The 20,000-nt window shown below is 44.0% G+C and overlaps 1 protein-coding gene across 4 annotated transcripts in view; it reads right to left on the reverse strand.

Annotated features, from left to right (window-relative positions):
* Nucleotides 1-20,000, reverse strand: part of cbfa2t3 (CBFA2/RUNX1 partner transcriptional co-repressor 3) — a 59,080-nt gene that overhangs the window by 17,928 nt on the left and 21,152 nt on the right. For 3 of the 4 annotated variants that reach the window (XM_060858952.1, XM_060858951.1, XM_060858954.1), the window contains exons 2-3: nt 1,527-1,676; nt 10-251 (exon numbers count right to left, since the gene is read on the reverse strand). In XM_060858952.1, the coding sequence (XP_060714935.1) occupies nt 10-251; nt 1,527-1,676 (392 nt within the window). Of the gene's footprint in view, nt 1-9; nt 252-1,526; nt 1,677-17,265; nt 17,592-20,000 lie in introns of those variants that run through there. The other variant, XM_060858953.1, reaches the window with a different exon arrangement.

A 20,000-nucleotide genomic window follows, 5' to 3' on the forward strand; every position in this document is an offset into this window, starting at 1 on the left:
CAAACTCACCACGAGGCCGAGTACCAGGCTGCGCACTCTCTCCCCTATCTCGGGTGAGATGTCATTACCAAACTGTTGCAGTGTGGTAAGGAAGCGTTTGAGTTTGCAGAGCTGTCGAGCTCCACACGCTGGGGGAAGCTGCTGCGTGGGCAGAGCCGCTGTGGACGAACCGGCTGGGCCGTTACTGAAGCCGTTGGGGGTGGAGGGAGCTCCGTTAAGCGCGGTTGGCGAGTGGCTGCTCCCGTTCAGCACTGAGGACACACACAAATACGCTCCGTTACAGAAGCCTTCATCATCCTCACCCTCATCTCTCTCTGGCTTGGCCCTGAGTGGCACACGCATGCTAAAAAGAGAAAACTCGGGCACTGCACAGCGCCTCATCGCCGTCTGAGAGTGGCAGCATGTGTGTGGACAATCTTGACACACACACACACACACCCAGACACTCACTGGGACACAGCTATAAGAGGAACTTGTTAAAGAGAGGTCTAAAATAGCGCGCGTTGGTCGGCTTCCTCTAGCAGGTGTGCAGCTAAATCGGGACCCCAGGAACAAATTCACAGGTTTAGGGTTTAGCAATCATCGCCTTATCCCAGTGTATCATCTTTTTATTTTTCCCTTCTTCCAGATGAAGAAAAAACACAAAGTTTAACATTACTGAGGAAAACATTATTGCATAAGGGCTACTCCTGAAATATTCCATTTTAAAGAACCAGTTCAGACAAAAATAAAATATCTGGCAGTATTCCCTTTATTAATGAACTACCAAGATGTTAAGCACAGGAGCTACAATGCTAAAGGTAGCTAATAAGTAATATAAGCTTACAGCTACCAGTTTAGCACACATGTCCAAATCATCACGCTTCAGTACGTGCCTATGTAACACCGCAGGATACACTGACATCCAAAACCTGACATTGCAGTGTGAAAAATATCAAACCCAAACAAAACAAAAAAGCCATCTTGGCGCTTGAATAACTTTCTTCATCATGTCACTTCATGTATCCCTATCAGCAGTACATGCTAAAGTGATTTGGAGTTTATTTTGTTTAAAGTAAAGTTTGTGTACATGTATTTATTAAAAATACGAACTGATTATGTTTTGTAAAATAGCCTTGTTTAATCTCTCCGTTCCAGGCTGCACACATGCGATTTCATCATGTGACGGTGCACTTGTGCTCTGCTTTTAGTGGTGAGCTGCAAGCACAACAGGTGAAACAACACAGCCTGTCATTGCTATATAGGGTAGAGAGATGTGCCGGTCCATGTTAGTGAGATACACCCGGCTTCAAGTGCAGCCTGTAAACACACCTCACATCACCAGCACTCAACACAATACCCTGAACACCCACACACCCACACACCCACACATGTACACAGCCTATCATCTTTCTTCTTGTATTTCCGTTTTAACTGCTTGAGTGTTTATTATGTATTATGTATTATGAATGTATTTAGAGCCTTTAATCTTATTAGACTACATCTAATAGTCGATTCGTATCACACGGTGTAAGTCGATTACTTACTGGTTGTAGGCGTGAATGACGCATTGCGATTGGCTGCCTGGCTCACGGCAGGTGGTGGCGGTGGCATCGTGGGCGGAGTTGACCTGGGCTGGGTTTTCACATCGGCTGGTGAATCTGGCATTGTTCCGACCTTCGACGTTTCAGCGCTACCTACAAGAAGAGAGAGCGTTTAGAATGATGTGAATTAACACCTGAACACTTGTACTGTATGCACAAACAAACATGAACCGTAAAAGGTGATTTTTAGCAGGAAAATATATATTATTAGCATCATTTCACATTACTACATTATATATATATAAAAAACAAACACAGTAATCGTATGGATTTTATTAGAAGTCGTCTTTATTTTATTACATGTACATTATAGCACAGTGAAATTCTTTCTTCACATATCCCAACTTTGGAGAGGGTTAAGGGCCTTGCTCAGGGGCCCAACAGTGGCAGCCTGGCAGTGCTGGGGTTCGAACCCCAATCCTCTGAGCCATAAACCAGAGCATTAACTGCTTCAGCCACCACTTGCACCTAATAAGATATAGAATATATGGAAGCATTTAATTGATTATGAACTATATGAACCATTTCTACAGCATATATATATATATATAGTCAGTAAAAATATACAAAAATGCAAATTAGCCTAATGGTAACACAAGCCCTACTTTAGTTCGCAGTATAGCTGAAATTCCAACAAAGTATTTTGACACCTCTTGATCTTTCACACACACTACTGGAAAATAGCATCATCATAGTGGCAGTGATTGAGCAAGCCGAGTCTACTGGTCTGCTATCAAAGTAAATTCTAAGGTTTTAACATTTAATCGATATGTATATACTATATATATATATATATATATATATATACATATACATATATATATATATGTATATATATATATATATATATATATATATATATATATATATATACTATATATAATGCTATCTTTGCTTAGGATCAATAAAGAGGCAGTGGCTTCAGCTAAGGAAACATAAGAAAAGTGGTAAAAAGGGGAAACATTTTCAACACTATACGAGTACCAGCATTACACAAAATAAAAAAAAACCTGTTATATAAATGTACAGAATGTGGGTCATCATGTACTAAAAATTCAGCCAGATATTGCCAATGTCTCTTGAGATCTTTCTGACAGCTTAACTCAAAATCTTGACCGCATTTTATGGCAGTGGAGATGATGTCACTGCTCTCTTATTCCAGGACTACGCTAATGGATGTGTCTTCATCTTGAGTCGTAATGTGTTTCCTAGGTTCAGAGCACCGCAGAACAGATATGCAGAGCGTGTCAAGGCACTGCGAGTAAATACATATTGCTTGTGTTGGAAACATTGCGTAGCACCTGTTCATCTGCTCAGCTGCTGCTGACGGGATCCCTTACTGGCCCCCTGCAAGTCCTTGCATTGCCATCAGTGTCCTCCACCTCCACCCTGCTACCGAACTGCCCCCCCTCACAAGAGCTTGACTGTCAGTGACAAGTGCAGCTGGATCTGCTGCTGTCCATCACACAGTTTATAACCATCACAAAACACACCTCTATCACAGAGCGTATCTCCAGCACTGAGGCCCCATCCATCACATTCTACCTCCAGTGCAGAGACAATACAAACACTTCCATCACAGCGAGCACATCTAATCCCAGTTTACCTTTACGATATAGTCAACAGTAGACAAACTATCCATCACATAGTCTACATATTCTTCCATACAACAAAGCTCCATTACAGTTTACATCTCTCAAAGAGTCAATCTTCATTACAGAGCCTCGATCACAGTCTACATTCTTCATCCATTTAAGATCAGCCTACCTACATCACAGAATGTACTTCACCATTCACACCAAACCTTCCTAGGACCTCAAAACCTACTCAACAAGATCACAGAGCTTCCTTCACATTCTGCATTCATCACAAGAGGAAGATCTACCCTCAATCATGTAGATGCTGTCATCAGAGAATATACATCCATCAAGGAGTCTTCCTCACAAATGATGCAGCTGACATCAGAATTCATTTTGGTTCTAGAGACAGACAATGCTTTGTGGCTTGAACGAAAAGAATAGTTTAGTTCTCTCTTCTGATAATGATGTGGCCACACATACCAAAGTAAATCCACCTGCAAGCTTCCTCGCTTCCAAAGTTGGGCATCATCGATGTGACGGGGAAGAGACATTCAGTGTTAAATCAAGGTAAAAATCTATACAAACCGCCTACTTTTATCAGTCTCCACAGGACAACCTTTGCACCTGCATCCTGCTCTTTCCTCCTTTTTTCAACCCTTCTCTCTTGCAAACAAAGAAATACCCACTCAATCACTCTGCCTACACCAGTCAGGTTCTATCACCTTTTCCTGGGGCAAAAGGGCAGCTTATCCTCCTGGCAGTTTGTCCTCCTGACCCCTTGCCTCCTCCACCACCTCCCACAAAGTGTCAGTCTAGTCCCTGAAAGAGTATCTCCATGTATCTTGTGCTGTCTGTCAGCATTTAAATCCAGTTAAGAGCCATTGCTAGCATTGGTCACGAGTCCAGACTCGGAGAGAAGCAGGTTTAAAACTCATTAAAAGGAGAACCATTTACACAGATGGTATCGTTATCAGGGCTCATAAAGTGACAGATCCTGTATGTTTTTGAACCTACAATATGTTTGAGCAATGTGCATTTTGAGACACCAAGCATGCTTAAAAAAGGGTGCAAATGATGGTCTATGTACTTGTGTGTTTGCAAGTGAGTATAATTATATGTGTGCATCTGTGTGCGTGTGTGTGTGTGTGTGAGTGACTCTCCATGAGCATGTGTCTAGCAGCAGGCTCTCTTTCAGGCGCCTCTTGTCTTAGTCCTGTCACTCACTGTGGATCAGCTGCCTTCTACTCCATTCGCCTGTCACCTTCCACTGGGTCAGCAAGGCCTCCAACAAACCCTCCTCTCTCACACACACACACACACACACACACACACACACAGACACACATGCCTGGACCGTGTGCTTGTACAGACCAGGTTCAGAGACATCCCCCCATCAACTACCAGCCCTGATCTCCTATCAGCAGAACTGTCAAGTGCAAAAATAACCAAACATACAGGGTCACAGCCAAACTGCTAACAGGCAGATAATTAGTGCTCGACCTTACTGGGACAACAGCTGACAGGGTACAAAAGAACATCTCTTGCAAGCAGACAGGGGGCAGTCTACACTCCAGCAGATAAACACTATTTCCTGGGATACCACAGGTTTTCAGCTGATGATCAAGATGCCTCTCATCACCTGTGGTGCCTGTTTGCGCCTCTCTTACACACCTGTTTCAACTCAGTAGGTAATTATAAAGCCATTTGTGCGTTGACTCAGGTATGCAAAAACAGGTATAAAGTGCTGTAATGGCATACTGCAAGACCACTTCAGGCTCTTCACTCAGCTCAGCACTCACTGCCGGTCCACATAATACTGTACGCGTCAATCTGAACATTAGTGTCTTCCAAGAGATGTCAGAAAAACACAGGTGTTGGGGTGGTGTGCCTTGTCGGACGTTTCCAGAAGGTTCTTCACCCTTCACACTGGTGTAGGGACCTCAACAAATCCTACACATCCTCTAGAATGCTGTTTGAAAGATTTAGGCTCTAAAGCATTGCTTGCGTTGCACATTTTTTGTAGTGTTTAGTATTCATTCATTCATTTTCTACCGCTTATCCGAACTACCTCGGGTCACGGGGAGCCTGTGCCTATCTCAGGCGTCATCGGGCATCAAGGCAGGATACACCCTGGACGGAGTGCCAACCCATCGCAGGGCACACACACACACTCTCATTCACTCACGCAATCACACACTAGGGACAATTTTCCAGAGATGCCAATCAACCTACCATGCATGTCTTTGGACCGGGGGAGGAAACCGGAGTACCCGGAGGAAACCCCCGAGGCACGGGGAGAACATGCAAACTCCACACACACAAGGTGGAGGCGGCAATCGAACCCCGACCCTGGTGGTGTGAGGCGAACGTGCTAACCACTAAGCCACCGTTTTTAGTATTTACATGCTAAATATATATATATAGTGGTGTGAAAAAGTGTTGGCCCCCTTCCTGATGTGTCACACTTTACTGTTTCAGATCATCAAACAAATTTAAATATTAGTCAAAAATAGCACAAGTAAACACAACATGCAGTTTTTAAATGAAGGTTTTTATTTATGTTATTAAAACAAAGTCCACACCTACATGGGCCTGTGTGTAAAAGTGTTTGCCCCCTAAAAGTGTTTGCCCCCGTGAAAACTACAGTATCAATGAGTCTGTTACAGCGCTGTGGAGGAACTTTGTTCCACTCAACTTTGCAGAATTGTTGTAATTCAGACACATTGGAGGTTTTTCGAGCAGGAACCACCTTTTTAAGGTCATGCCACAGCATCTCAATAGGATTCAGGTCAGGACTTTGACTAGACCACTCCGAAGTCTTCATTTTGTTTTTCTTCAGCCATCCAGAGGTGAATTTGCTGGTGTGTTTTGGATCCTTGTCCTGCTGCAGAACCCAAGTTCACTTCAGCCTGAGGTCACGAACAGATGGCCGCACATCGTCCTTCAGGATTTTTTGGTAGACAACAGAATTCATGGTTCCATTTATCACAGCAAGTCTTCCAGGTGCTGAAGCAGCAAAACAGCCCCAGACCATCACACTACCACCACCATATTTTACTGTTGTATGTTGTTGTGTTTGTGTGTGTTACGGTTCAGCCTGGAGTTTTGGCCATGTGCTTCTGTTTATGTTCCGTGTCACATGTCTGCCCCGCCCTTGTTTACTCCTCCCCGTCTCTGTTCCCTATGTGTTCATTGTCATGTCTATTTAACCGTGCAATCGTCGTCAAATCATCGTCAGTGAATGTTATTGTTTCCTCATCCTTTGTCCTGTCTAGTTTTCGTCTGTGTTCCTGTTCATTGTATTTAAGTTATTAAACCCGTTTATAGACACCAGATAGTGTTAGTAGAGGATGCCTGACATCACCTCAGCACTGAAGCTACAGTTACCTGTGTTCCTTTTGTAAATCAAAGCTAAGTCAAAGGACACAAGTTTAAAGGTTGTGAGTGCCAAGTTGTCAATCTTTTATCTGCCAGATCCTACCTTTGGGACTGCGGTCCCTGTTAGCGGCACATTTATTAAGAACATGACCAATGCCCCTGGGCAATAAACAGAACAGGTGTTAGAGTTAATGCCCTTGCTGACAAAAATAGCCAGAGGCCAGCATACAGTATGTGTGTAGAGCGGAGGGGTCTGTGGTGCGCATTCTCTGTGCCATGGCCAAATGTAGGCAGGTAAAGCCAGACCTCTGAGTCCATCTGTCACCCAAGTCAACCATAATGCTGGATCACCAGAGAAAAACACACACACACACACAAACACACACACACACACACACAGATGCTGGCATTACATAAACAGTCGGCTTCAGTTAAATTTGAAACTTGGAAAAACAAATCATTTGAAGTACCACTGATAGGCCTGGTTGTGTTTGAGCTAAGAGGACAATAGAGATCATTTGCCTCCGAAGTGGTTTAGTTAAATGGAAACACAACTACTAAATCTGTCTGGTATACAAGGACCTGAAGTCACTTAGCTCCTATGGGACTTTTGCTCTGTACATCTGCTGATGCACAGCATCCTGTTTGAAACACACCCCTTAATCAGAACCTAATTTTCTCCTGAGGGGATCCTGAGCCCCCTCATCTCTATTGGCAACTGCTGCACACTACCTCAGGAGATTCTGGGACTGTCCACACTTTGGCTCAGAGGCTTCAAGCTCTCAACAGTTGAAAGTCAGAAAGAGAGTCTGCCCTGATTTACCCCCTTGTCACTATCATGGGATTACAGACAGCTGTTTAATCTGACCAGCTAAAGGACGGGGCAGAAAACACCCATGGTTCTGGATTTCACTTTAATATGTCCACAGCGTATCCAACTCCGTCTGTGACCATCTTTGTTCCAATTGTGGCTAAAGACTAGAGCACTCTCACCATGAGAGAGAGAGATGATGATGATGATGATGAAGTACCTCACTCTCCAAACAGACTGCACATCTGGACCAAGCTGTCAATCATCTAAAAAACATCTGACTCCAGCATGTTACAGCATCCCATAAACATGACTTCGGCTTATTCGATTAGCCAGTCTGGATCTGACCCAAACTAAACCTGCTGCTTACACACACACACACAAACACACTCTCTCTCTCTCCATCTCAAAATAACCCCCACACACACACTTCTAAAGCGAAGTCATACTGGGAGATCAATAAGCTGAATAGAACTACTCCTGTTGTGATGAGTTTGTAATAGACCTCATGGAGCTCCATCGCTGTCTGTATTCTTCAGTAATGACGTTATGCCACTTTGTCAGCCTGTCATGCTGTCTTTGGGCCACTACGGAGGAAACCCACAGTTATTTGGTGGCTAAAACAGACCAATTTGATGTTCCTCGGTTTGTAATTCAGAGCTATTTGTGGAGCTTTTATAGATCGGCAGACATGCGCTTTTACTGAAGCAGCAACAGAAACCATTGTGTAATAACAAGGCTTTAGAAAGGCAGAATGCTTTTTCTGTTGTTTGTGCTGCTGCTGGCTCCCATTGACTTCCGCAGTCACTGTGTGCTACGTTCTGTACCTTTGACTTTAGCACAAAGAAAGCTTCTACTGCCTGTCTTTCTCGCTGTCTCTTTCCCCTCTCACCATATGTGTTCTCTTATCCCCCCTCCCTCCCTCTCTTCCTCTCTCTCCCTCTCTCATTCTTGCTTGCTCGCTCTCCCGTGCTCTGTAATTCCCCCAGTCTCCAGGAATGCTGTTGTTTTTAATTTCTTCCAGCTGCTCTGGCACTGTGCCCGACCGCCTGCCTTTCCACATCTGCTCCCCGTCATGCCACACAAACACGGGCAGCACATCAAAACAGCGGGATCTCAGCCGTCCGCCTGGCCGACACCGGGTACCCTGAACCCATTCATCTACCAAACCCTCCCAAGGCTGCCTAGAACCTCTGTGGCTGGCACATATACAGAGTTCAAACATGTTATTCATAGGTAGGAAGCATTTGTGTGCTCCAAGCCTGTCTCCTTTAGAAGGACGTGAGCGAAATCATAAAGTTCTAATAAAGACGGTGGCCTAAACTAGTGCTCGGGCCAAAGATATTGCATATCTTCTGTCTAATAAACTTCTATCTAACTAGCAGGCTATCAAACAAGGTTTCTCACCAAACAGAGGCCTAGTTGGGGTCAGCAAATCAATATCTACTGAACAAAAATATTTTAAGATCCTTCCTCAAATCCTTTCTAGAAACAAAAAGTCATGTGATCAGCATACTATGAAGACACCTCTGATTATCCCGAATATAATAAGAGGTGAAGTTCCTTTTCTGTTATAAATATAACAATGAGAGAGCATTTCCTAAAGCCTACAAGGTAAAATAACACCTAAAGTGTGGTTAAACAATCCAACTGAATCTGCTGGCACATGTATGTCATGGAGATCCGTGTAGAAGCTTTATTTGTTCATTTATTTATCCGTGAACGTGGCTGAATTGTGTATTTCATCTCCAGCTGCAGATCGGTCTAATGATATAGCAGGAGGGACATCTGCACGCTGTGAGACCGGGCCACCGACCTCAGCTGAGCAAATATGTTTAGCAAAAATAAACATCGAGATAGCAATAAATGCTAAATCAAAAGCTGAACAGGCCCCAGAGAGAAAGAGAGAGAGAGAAAGAGAGAAGTGTGTGTGTGTGTCTGCGTGTATGTGTGTGTGTGTGTGTATGTGTGTGAACCAGAACCTCTGAGACAGCGCGGGTGCAGCGACGTGTGTGAGAAAAAATGCCGAGGTCACGCAGAGCAGCGCAAATGTCAGACAGCAGTACAGTGGGACATGGAACAGCATAGGGACCCAGCCAGATCCCATAATGCACTGGTGCTGGGAGGGAAGCAACGGCGAGACAGAATAGAGAATTCAAAACTGATCACATGAACTTACACCGAGGCGCTGTTTCTACAGTGTGTTCACACAAGTCCCGCTGGTGAGGGTGTGGCTTACACTGCTCTCATGCTCATGTCCATGTATGTATACATTGTAGAATCGTGTATCGTATATCGAGTTACACACATCCATACAACGTCTAGATCATTATCATTTATAAGAATAAAACCATGTGGTTGGGATGATCATTTATGAACATCGGTATGTTATGGTATGAATCGAATAAAACTACAGTAAATGAAACAAGCGGTTATATGTATTATTCGTTGTAAGAAAGTATAGGAATAGCTTTCCTCCAATCTACGACATGTGAGTAAAAGTGTGTGTTTTGATGTAATGTATGATAAACGAGACGGTGTACGACAACACCGAAGGCTGCATTTCCATCATTTGTCAAGATGTAAAGGCATCATCACGTGCGTGCTTTTCATCAGTCACGGGCTACAGTGCAAATACTTAACTTTGTGGTGTACAGGTAAACTCTGTAAACTTGGGGTGCTTTTACTTGTAGTACAAATTTGCATATATGCAAAAGATGGTATAGAACAAATGCTGCAACAAGCCGTTAGGCAATTAACATGGTATAAAAACTTCAAATCTGTGTGGAATCTCAAAGCCGAATGTCTTCTCTGTTTCTCTCTCCATCGTGTGATGGTTGTCTTCACCATCTGTTCCCTGCAGGATCGGCTGTGAGACAGCCGCGCCGGGTCCAGCTCTCCCCAAAAAGGCTCGAGAGACAGAGAGAAAACTTCCTTTTCTGATTTTTTTCCCAGCAGCTCCTAATAAAATCCAGATGTTGTGTGTGCGAGTCATTCCCCCTTTCCAGCTCCAGCACCCCGCCTCCCTCAGGCTGAGTCGTTCCTAAATAAAGGAAAGAATTTGTGACATTCGGCCACGGACGGCTGTGCCAAGAACAGCTCCCCGAACGGGTCCATCTGGAGAGTGTTAGGCCGGCACTGGGTACTCGCTACGGACGTGGGGAAGACACGCTACGCAAACACACACTCACACACAGTGGGCTGTTGTTTTCCATGCTTGTCCTTATGTGAACCAAACATACCTGTGATGTGTTTTGAGCTTTCAGGTCTACAAGCTCACACTGTTTTACACCTCTCTCTCTCTCACACACACACACACTGCACACTCTGACATAAACCTGGGAGCTTGTATATATATGTGTGTTGTGTTTTCACTGAACGAGTTCACGGTGTGTGGAGCTTGTGTAAGTCTTCAGGTCTACCATTCAGAGGCTCCAATAAAGAGCTCTTGCACACCTGAGCATCAATAACTGTCTCACACACATAAACACATACACACAACCCAGCAGCCACCTGGGGACCGAGAGTACCGCAGGCACACTGACACATCTGCCAAGTAACACACACACACACACACACACACACACACACACACACACAAACACAAAGTGAGAGAGTGGAGGACGTTAAGACCTGAAATGAGACATGAAAAACGCACAAGAGACCAAGGAAAGAACCGGAAAGGTGATGAAGAGTGTATATCTATCAGGGTCAAAAGATGCAAACACACTCCTGAAAGTGTCTGCAACGAAGATAAAGGGCGACACAGCGTGACAGCCAGAGCGACTCTTCTAACATATTTCCACTACATGGCTGTGTTATTCATTTCATTCCAAGTTCAAAAGTTCCGTTTGTTCCTTTATTTTGCAGTCTGGCTGTGGATACCCTGAAAAGCTGAAGACTTTATTACTCTGATATATATATAAAAGTCCAGCTACAGTTTCTGTGCACGATGGGACACATTAGCCTACCTTACAACACAGAACCCTAATAGCACAGAATTAGTGAGCAATTAAAAAATACATCTGTATTACAGAGATGAGGTTCAGGGCTCAGGAGCTCAAGGTAAAATAAAACTGCCGTTTATTAATCTGAACCTGGAATGTGATGTCGGTGGCATCTTTGAATTAATCGCATACCCGCTGTTAGAATCTTACCTGCATGGATTATTTGGGTTATTTGGATCATCACCGGGTTGAAGACGACGCAGCGGGAATTAGAAAATAAATATGTACAAAGAAATAGTTTAAACATATTTCCAAAGCCTTCCTTTTTGTTAGGGAAGTGCTTTATGGAAGTCCCTCTCCGAGTGAGAAACATGAGAACATGCCACCTACGTGTGCAGCAATCATCAAAAGTGATGTATGAAGAGATAGGAATTGGCAGGAGCTTCCATTCTGCTGCTGGGACGAGACGAACGTGTGGGACGCTTGCTGTCCAAAACACTGATTAAGCTTACAATTCCTGGAAGGAGACTGTGGAGGTTGTGCAGCCATATTGCTTGAATTAGTGCTTTTTTCCCTTCTTGCTACTTCCTGTTTATTCCGCCACCCTGCGTGTTTGTTGGGCAGCTGAAAATAGCCAGGAAACCTTGCAGGATTTCAGACGTTCATTCACTTCATGCTGCACACTTGACATTTTTCTTCTTTAGTATTAAAGTAGCAAAATATTGACGCAGAAAAACACTAAACCCTACACCCCCTAACCCTAATGCTAAACCCTTAACCCATCACTAATCCCTAACTCTAACAGTAAACAGAAAGTCTAACACTAATCACTAATCCTAACACTAAACCCTAACCTTAACACAAAACTCTAACACTCAGTCCAACTTACATTAAACCCTAGCACTTAATCCAATCACTAACATTAAACCCAAACCCTAACGCTAAATACTGACCTTAACACTAAACTCTAGCACCAAATCCAAACCCTAAAATTAAACCCTAACCTTTATATTAACCCAAACCCTAACACTAAACCCTAATATTAATATAAACCCAAACGCTAACACTAAACCCTAACCCTAATGCTAAACCCTGGCAGTAAACCAAAACATTAATATTAAACTAAACCCAAACCCTAAACCCTAACACTAAACCCTAGCATTAATATTAACCCAAACCCTAAGGCTAAACCCTAGCAGTAATCCCAAACCCTAACACTAAATCCTGACCTTAACACTAAACCCTAGCACCAAATCCAAACCCTAACACTAAACCCTAACCTTAATATTAACCCAAACCATAACACTAAACCCTAACATTAATATAAACCCAAACGCTAACACTAAACCCTAACCCTAATGCTAAACCCTGGAAGTAAACCAAAACATTAATATTAAACTAAACCCAAACACTAAACCCTAACACTAAACCCTAGCATTAATATTAACCCTAACCCTAAGGCTAAACCCTAGCAGTAATCCCAAACCCTAACACTAAACCCTAGCATTAATATTAACCCAAACCCTAACACTAAACCCTAACCCTAAACCCAATCCCCTTACAGTAAACCCAAACACTAACCCAGTGGCAACGTGGAGAACTTCGTGTTTTTGTAAAGCTTCTGCACTTCTGCAGTAAGACGGACTCGACGATGCTGAAGGTGCAGAAGACTGTTTGATCGCTCTCTTTGGCCTGGCTTTCCCCTAACGCCCATATTACTTAAATTATGGGGAAAACCAGTGCCAAAAATTAGCGCCAATTGGATTCTGTTTACTCTGCGCTCTTCCACAAACAAGCTCCCCAATCAAAACACCTGCAGCTTCACCCAACACCAATTAGCTCATCAAGCTTTTAATTACTCTGTTAATTGCACACAGGCTGCGAAAGGGGCGGCTGGGGAATTAGGAACGAGGCCCTCCAGAGGAGCCGCCTTGACAATCCTGACAAACAAAGAGGAGTGTGTGCCAAGCAAAACGCTCTCATCACACACACACTCATCTCACACATATATACACACACACGGCACTCAGTCGCCTGGGAAAAAACAAAAAGCGGCCATGTGGACGCCCACCATCTGTCATGTCACTCAATGTGATGTCACTTCCTCTCACACGGGTCACTTCTACTTTTCTGATGGTTCTAGTACATGAAAAGAGAGCGACAGCGTAGTGTTTGTGTGTGTGTGTGTGTGTGTGTGTGTGTGTGTGCGTGCGCGAGTTCTGTCTGTCTTCCTCTCTCTCTAGAGTGTCGCCAAGGAGTTGTATCCAGGAAACAGTGGCACGGCCTCACTTCCTGTGTGACAGGTGTGCAATGCAGGGTCTGACAGCTGTTCTTCCTCCATATTATATATCCCTCCATCCCTCACTTTCTCTCTCACACTGCTATCCAGCTGCAGTCCAGCGTTGCTTGTGTTTGCTCTGCCTCTTGCGTCATTGCAGCTTCCTGATTTATGGAGCACAAAAGACTGAAATCTGCTATCCTTTTAACACACACACACACACACACACACAGCAGTTGTCCATCACACCATGTTCTGCTCTTTAGATACGGAGATCCATCCTTTACTACATTTACCAGCACCTCAATACACACACACACACACACACACACACACACACAAACACACACGCAGAGTGTACCTCATATCTTTAAACACACCTTGTGCATTATATTTTGTGCAGTAATTTTCATACAATAGTAACGTCACGCATCAAACTGTAACATGTTTCCAAACGCGAGTGACAGATCAGTGCCGAGTCACTGACAGGAGACTGAAAAGCTCACAGCTGCTGATTTTACAACCAGAAGTGTCATGGTGAGACTGACTTCTGTTACTTTTCAGCCACGACAACACCGACACCAGGAGTGCTTTGGCTGATTGACTGCTCCGGATTTTTCTCTGCACTGTTTCTTTAAGGAGGTGATCGTGAACGTCTTTAAATGACAAGTGAATTGCTTTTCATAGTATCACACAGTGATTCAGGAGGTGTGTGTGTGTGAGTGTGTGTGTGTGTACTGGTGATGTGCAGAACGTGAAGATAAAACCTCTCTCCCTTTCACCTTGTCTCATTCCTCTCGTCTGCTCTCCCTTTCATTCCTCTCTGTTGTTTATGGAGTCGCTGTATACTGTACGTTTCTGACCTGCTGTCTCTTGTTGGATCTTTAAACATCTGACTTCATTGTCGTGTTAACAAGAAAACAAAAAAAACAAACGGATCTCATGAGGTACGAATGAAAGAAGTGGATCGTCCGAGGCGTTCCCGGAGAACAAAACTGGAATCTTCTAGAAGTCTCTTCCGTCATGGCTGTGGGAACCGTTGGCCTTTTTTTACGGAAAGCAAATGTCCTTCAGCTGTGCTCTGAATGAAGGAACAATGCGTTATCAGTTCTGAAAGAGTCCTGTGCTGCAGATTAGAGTGTGTTAGAGTGTGCGGATGGGGCAGAGCTCGGCTCAGATCTGTGTGAGGGATGACGGGATCGCACTTCTGTTTCCACCTGATAACGGCGTTTAATTTGCACAAACACACATTGGAGAGAGAGAGAGAGAGAGGTGGGGGAGAGCGAGAGGGAGAGGGAGAGAGTGAGAGAGAGAGAGAGAGAGAGAGAGAGAGAGAGAGAGAGAGAGAGAAAGAGAGACAGGGCAGGTGAAAGTGAGAGAATGAGAGTGTGATGTTAGAGAAAGGACGACAAAGAGAAAAAGAGGGTGGGAGAGAGCGGGAACGAGAAAGAAAGACAGAAAGGGGGAGATAGAGAAACAGAGAAAAGCAGTGAGAGAGAGAGAGAGAGAGAGAGAGAGAGAGCACATCCTTCAGCCTCCAGTTCATACACAGAACCTCATCCCCATGATTCAGTGTGGGGAATAGTCTGTGTGTGTGTGTGTGTGTGTGTGTGTGTGTGTGTGTGTGGATGCTTAATAACTGAGCTCCATCTGGAATAGGCGCTGCTCCGGCCCCTTTGATAACTGACTGCCTCCGGGCGAGAGAGAGAGAGAGAAATGAAGAGAGAGAGTAAGGGCTCTTTATCAGTGAGAGAGCAGTGCTATAAACTTCCCCACCATTTGATTAAGAGAGAAGCTGCTACCAAGCAGGGATTATTCCAGATGTTTCCGCCGTGCCTCAACCACACTGACAACTCATCCTGCGTCTCTCTGAATCACTCGCTTATCTCTCTCACCATGCAGAACATTAGCATAAAGTTTACAACGCCTCCTGTTTGGGGCGAACGATCCGAGCGCTGACGCACTGGAGCTCTGCAGGGGAACGTCAGCGTGCGCCGCTGCATCAGCTGATAGAGTGATATTTGGGTTAAATTAGCTAACAATTAGATCTCAGTGTATCAGAGAGTGCTGGGGTTTAGTTATTTTATTAAAATGTCCCAGCAGAAGGCTACAGCAAATGTGAGGCTCGGACACTTTGGGGGTTTTAAACTCGGAGGCTGTTTTTCTGCAGACGATCTGTGTTCAATTAAAGACGTCAGAACGCTCCAAAATTTCAGACAGTCCAAAGAGTACTGACTCTTCTGTCTTAGTGTTTATGCTTCGCTTACATCATACCTGACATGATCGTACCGATAAAATATCGCTAGCTACAGTATGTGTGAATATATGAGACTTGTTTCACCCAATCATAGAGATCAAAATTTACACCAATAAAGCTTCTGATTCATTTCCAAGGAAACCAGAGATGGACAGAAGTCTTGTGGGACAGACGTGGAAAGATGGAGTGAGACGTCCTGAGTGCGGTGTGGTTTCCTCTGCAATCGAGCTCTAGCTCCCACACTGGCGTCGGCGTGTTTCTCATTACTCCAGATGTTTGGAAGCCGTGCTGCTCTGCGCACTGACATTCCCTCGCTCCCTTGAGGAGACGCCGTGTCACACTAATGCCAAACACATGTGCTGCGGCGCGGACACTGCGCCCTGCACGCACACTTTCCCACCGTTCCGAGGGACAAACAAGGCCAAAGCTATACGGAGCACATCTGTAGTTTATAATACCTCATGTCCAACTTTCCTAAGAGTTTTCAACTGAACCACTTCTCAGTGTCGTAGCAGCGCTGTGTTAACAAATGAAATAACATTAAAGTTCTCACTCACTCACTCATTTTCTACCGCTTATCCGAACTACCTCGGGTCACGGGGAGCCTGTGCCTATCTCAGGCGTCATCGGGCATCAAGGCAGGATACACCCTGGACGGAGTGCCAACCCATCGCAGGGCACACACACACACACACTCTCATTCACTCACGCACTCACACACTCACACGCTACGGACAATTTTCAAGAGATGCCACAATCAACCTACCATGCATGTCTTTGGACCGGGGGAGGAAACCGGAGTACCCGGAGGAAACCCCCGAGGCACGGGGAGAACATGCAAACTCCACACACAATCGAACCCCCGACCCTGGAGGTGTGAGGCGAACGTGCTAACCACTAAGCCACCGTGCCCCCCATTAACATTAAAGTTATCTAGTGCCAAAGCGCATGCTCTCGTTCTGTACTATAAGTATGTTTGTTTTTTTGGTACAGGGACACACTAAGACGTTATGTCACAGAAGAGAACCTTGTTGTCTAGTTACAGTTACACACCGTGCTGTCAAAAAAAGTGTGCACGGATCCCCGCTTCGAAAAAACTCTACTAGACGTATTTGACCATCAGGGAAGCTTTGATATAGTCATTTTGATATAGTGCCATTCGGGACACTAATTTTAATCTCAGATGCTATTTAGGATGTTTAGTAGGTGAACTGGGATGTAAACACACACACACACACACACACACACACACACATACATTACAGTCAGCTCAATGCATAATCTTCAAATTAATTACCACTGCCACTGCACTAACTGAACTGGTCCACATGACCGAGCTGTCAATCAACATCCGACGGCCAATAGGAGAAGCCGATTGAAGTTCCTCTGATTAAACTGCCTCCCTGCTGTCTGTGTCGTGCCCCATCACACCCAGACGTAGCTCTTCTGTTGCCTGCTGTGCATGTATGACTTTCTCAGGTACTCTCTTCTGATTATTCCACGCTGTCTGCCAGACAGCCCGAAGGAAAGAAAAACCTTTTTTAGTATAAATGAAAATAGAGCAAATCATTTTCACTGTCTGAGATTCATTTCCTCACACTGGGAACATAACAGGGAGCTCGAGCGCTCGCCCCGCTCCGTTAACGCTGAGGTAATCAGAGAGGCCACATCGCCAGAGCTCCTGTGTGTATGTGTGTGTGTGAGTGTGTGTGTGTGAGTGTGGCTCGGGAACCGTGGCATGGTAAAACCATACAATGGTATTGACTATGGCCTACAGCTCAAACTTCAAAGAGAAGTTTGTTGACATGGCTACATTTGTAAACTGCAGCTCCACACACACACACACACACACACACACACACACACACACACACACAGACACACATTCTCTTTCTCCCTAGAAATGATTTAAAGCAAGTTCTCACAGTATATGAACTAACCCTCTGTTGCATTCTATCTATCTATCTATCTATCTATCTATCTATCTGCCATCTCTGCATTGCCTTTTATAGGTATGCGAGCATATTTTTAAGCACCGTGATGACGTACGGTATGCTAAAAGTTTTCAGCCCTTCTGATCTCTCTAATAAACGCCTGTGACTTTCAACACGTGTAACAACATCCTTGTTATGAACTGTTATACACTCTTACAGCACACTACAGTTTCTCTTCCTGTAGTCAATCTGACGTCATTCATTAAAAGCCATCCAGATAAACTATGGTGAAAAAAAGAAATACAAAAATTCTAGAAAGATTTAGTCTCCTGTTAAACTGTTTTTTTTTTTGTTTTTTGTTTTTTAAGAAGCCTGTAATATGCAGTCGAACCCTGTAATATGTAATATGCAGTGGAACCCTTTTAACCCTTTATATATTTATTGTTGAGCATTTGGAATCCTCTCAGATGATCCAGGTGAATGTTCTACTTAAAAAAAATAATATTAACCCAGATCATTCTTTATTTTCATGACCTCACAAATACACCGCATATGAACATATTTGCTTTGAACTTTTTGACTTTTCAGGATTTTGCTTCTCACAGCTTTGCAGTTTACTGAGTTATATATAAATAAAAAATGAAAACCAGATCAGTGCTGCTAATTATGACAGCATGCATTTTTGTCCATTTTAATGGTATGGGGTATTTTTTACTACTAAACACGGAAGAGAACAAAGAACGAACCAAGACAGACTTTCTCTGCAGGGTTTACATGGATGACGCCTTTTATATGTAGAAGATATTATGTATTTTAATCATTTCATGCAGCTAGTGTTCTCATAGAGTAGTGTAGGAGCAATGATTCCACAAATGACAGAGCTGAAACTTTCTCTCTCTCTCTCTCTCTCTCTCTCTCACACACACACACACACGCACATGCTGTAAGACCTGTCAGTCCAGGTGTGTGAGCATTCTGCTGACCACCTGACTGCCTCGCCTCATCCATTTCTCCTTCTCCCCCCATCTCTGCTTCGTGACTCTGCTTGCTCCCATCCACTCGTCTCCCGCCCACAGCCATCTGCTCCTCGCGTTAATTGTGCCACAGCAAATTCCACCTGCACCAGCCGTGCTCAAATTACAGTAATTACCACCGGCAGCATCATTGCGGCCACACGCACACGCTGTAGGTCAGGACCGTGGCCTCAGCGGCACCACGCCCGGAACGCGACGCCATCTATGTGCATCAGTACACAGTACAGACTCTGCGTATTGTCTCGTCACATAAGCCTTATATCTGTTAAAATGAGACCGGTGAAAAAATTGTGTCACAATATTTTTAACACATTTTACAAGCATGTGCCATATACAGTACGTGTAACAACTGAAGATGATACAAGAAATTAAAATACAAAGCAAAAAGAAATAAAAAATTTTTGTTAGAAAAATACAACTTAAAATACATATGATGCTCACAGAAATGCGTATTTCAATATATTTATTAACTAAACCCATAGACCATGTTGTCATATTGCTCAGCTTCATAAAGTGAAATCGAACCTAGCTAAAGTGTTCTCAGTGTATGGAAAACATTCGTTTGAACAAAACTCATTGTTATGTTCAAAACTCCCAAAAAAACCTCTGAGATGAAGACCTCTGAGAGAATACAAAGCGAGGTTGAACTTCTCGAGGGCTTTTTGCAGGCTTTTTGTGATAGTAACAGTCAAATGATGTGATTGTGATGAACAAACAATATATTATGTAGGGGTTATAATGTCTCCACCTTCAAAAAACAACACACAGTATCTAAAACAACACAAGCTCTCACCCCTCCATGCGACGGTGCACAGAAAGAGCTGGAATCGATCGCTGAATAATTAAACAAGCCGAGAAAGACTTTTCTAGACAGACGCTGGGCGTACGGTGATGTTTTTCGCTTCCACATACCGTCATGTCCAGGTGGCGCCTTTCGGATTACTTGAATAGAACTGTACTGTAATTCTAATCCTTAAGAGACGCTAAATCACATGACCACCATGCAGAACATATCCAGATCTCGGTCTGTAATCCAGCGTGCACTTTTCCGTTCGATAGCCTCCTAAGTTTCTTGTGGTGTGTCTAGTTTATATGTCCTTCATTCTAACATATTTAGCATATGTCCGCTCCTGATGAACCGTGAATCGGGTTAATTGAGTGCAAGAAGCAGTCATCCGTCAAAAAAGAGAAGATCGAT

The sequence above is a fragment of the Tachysurus vachellii genome, chromosome 23 (genome assembly GCF_030014155.1).
Source record: "Tachysurus vachellii isolate PV-2020 chromosome 23, HZAU_Pvac_v1, whole genome shotgun sequence".
NCBI classification, from domain to species: domain Eukaryota; kingdom Metazoa; phylum Chordata; class Actinopteri; order Siluriformes; family Bagridae; genus Tachysurus; species Tachysurus vachellii.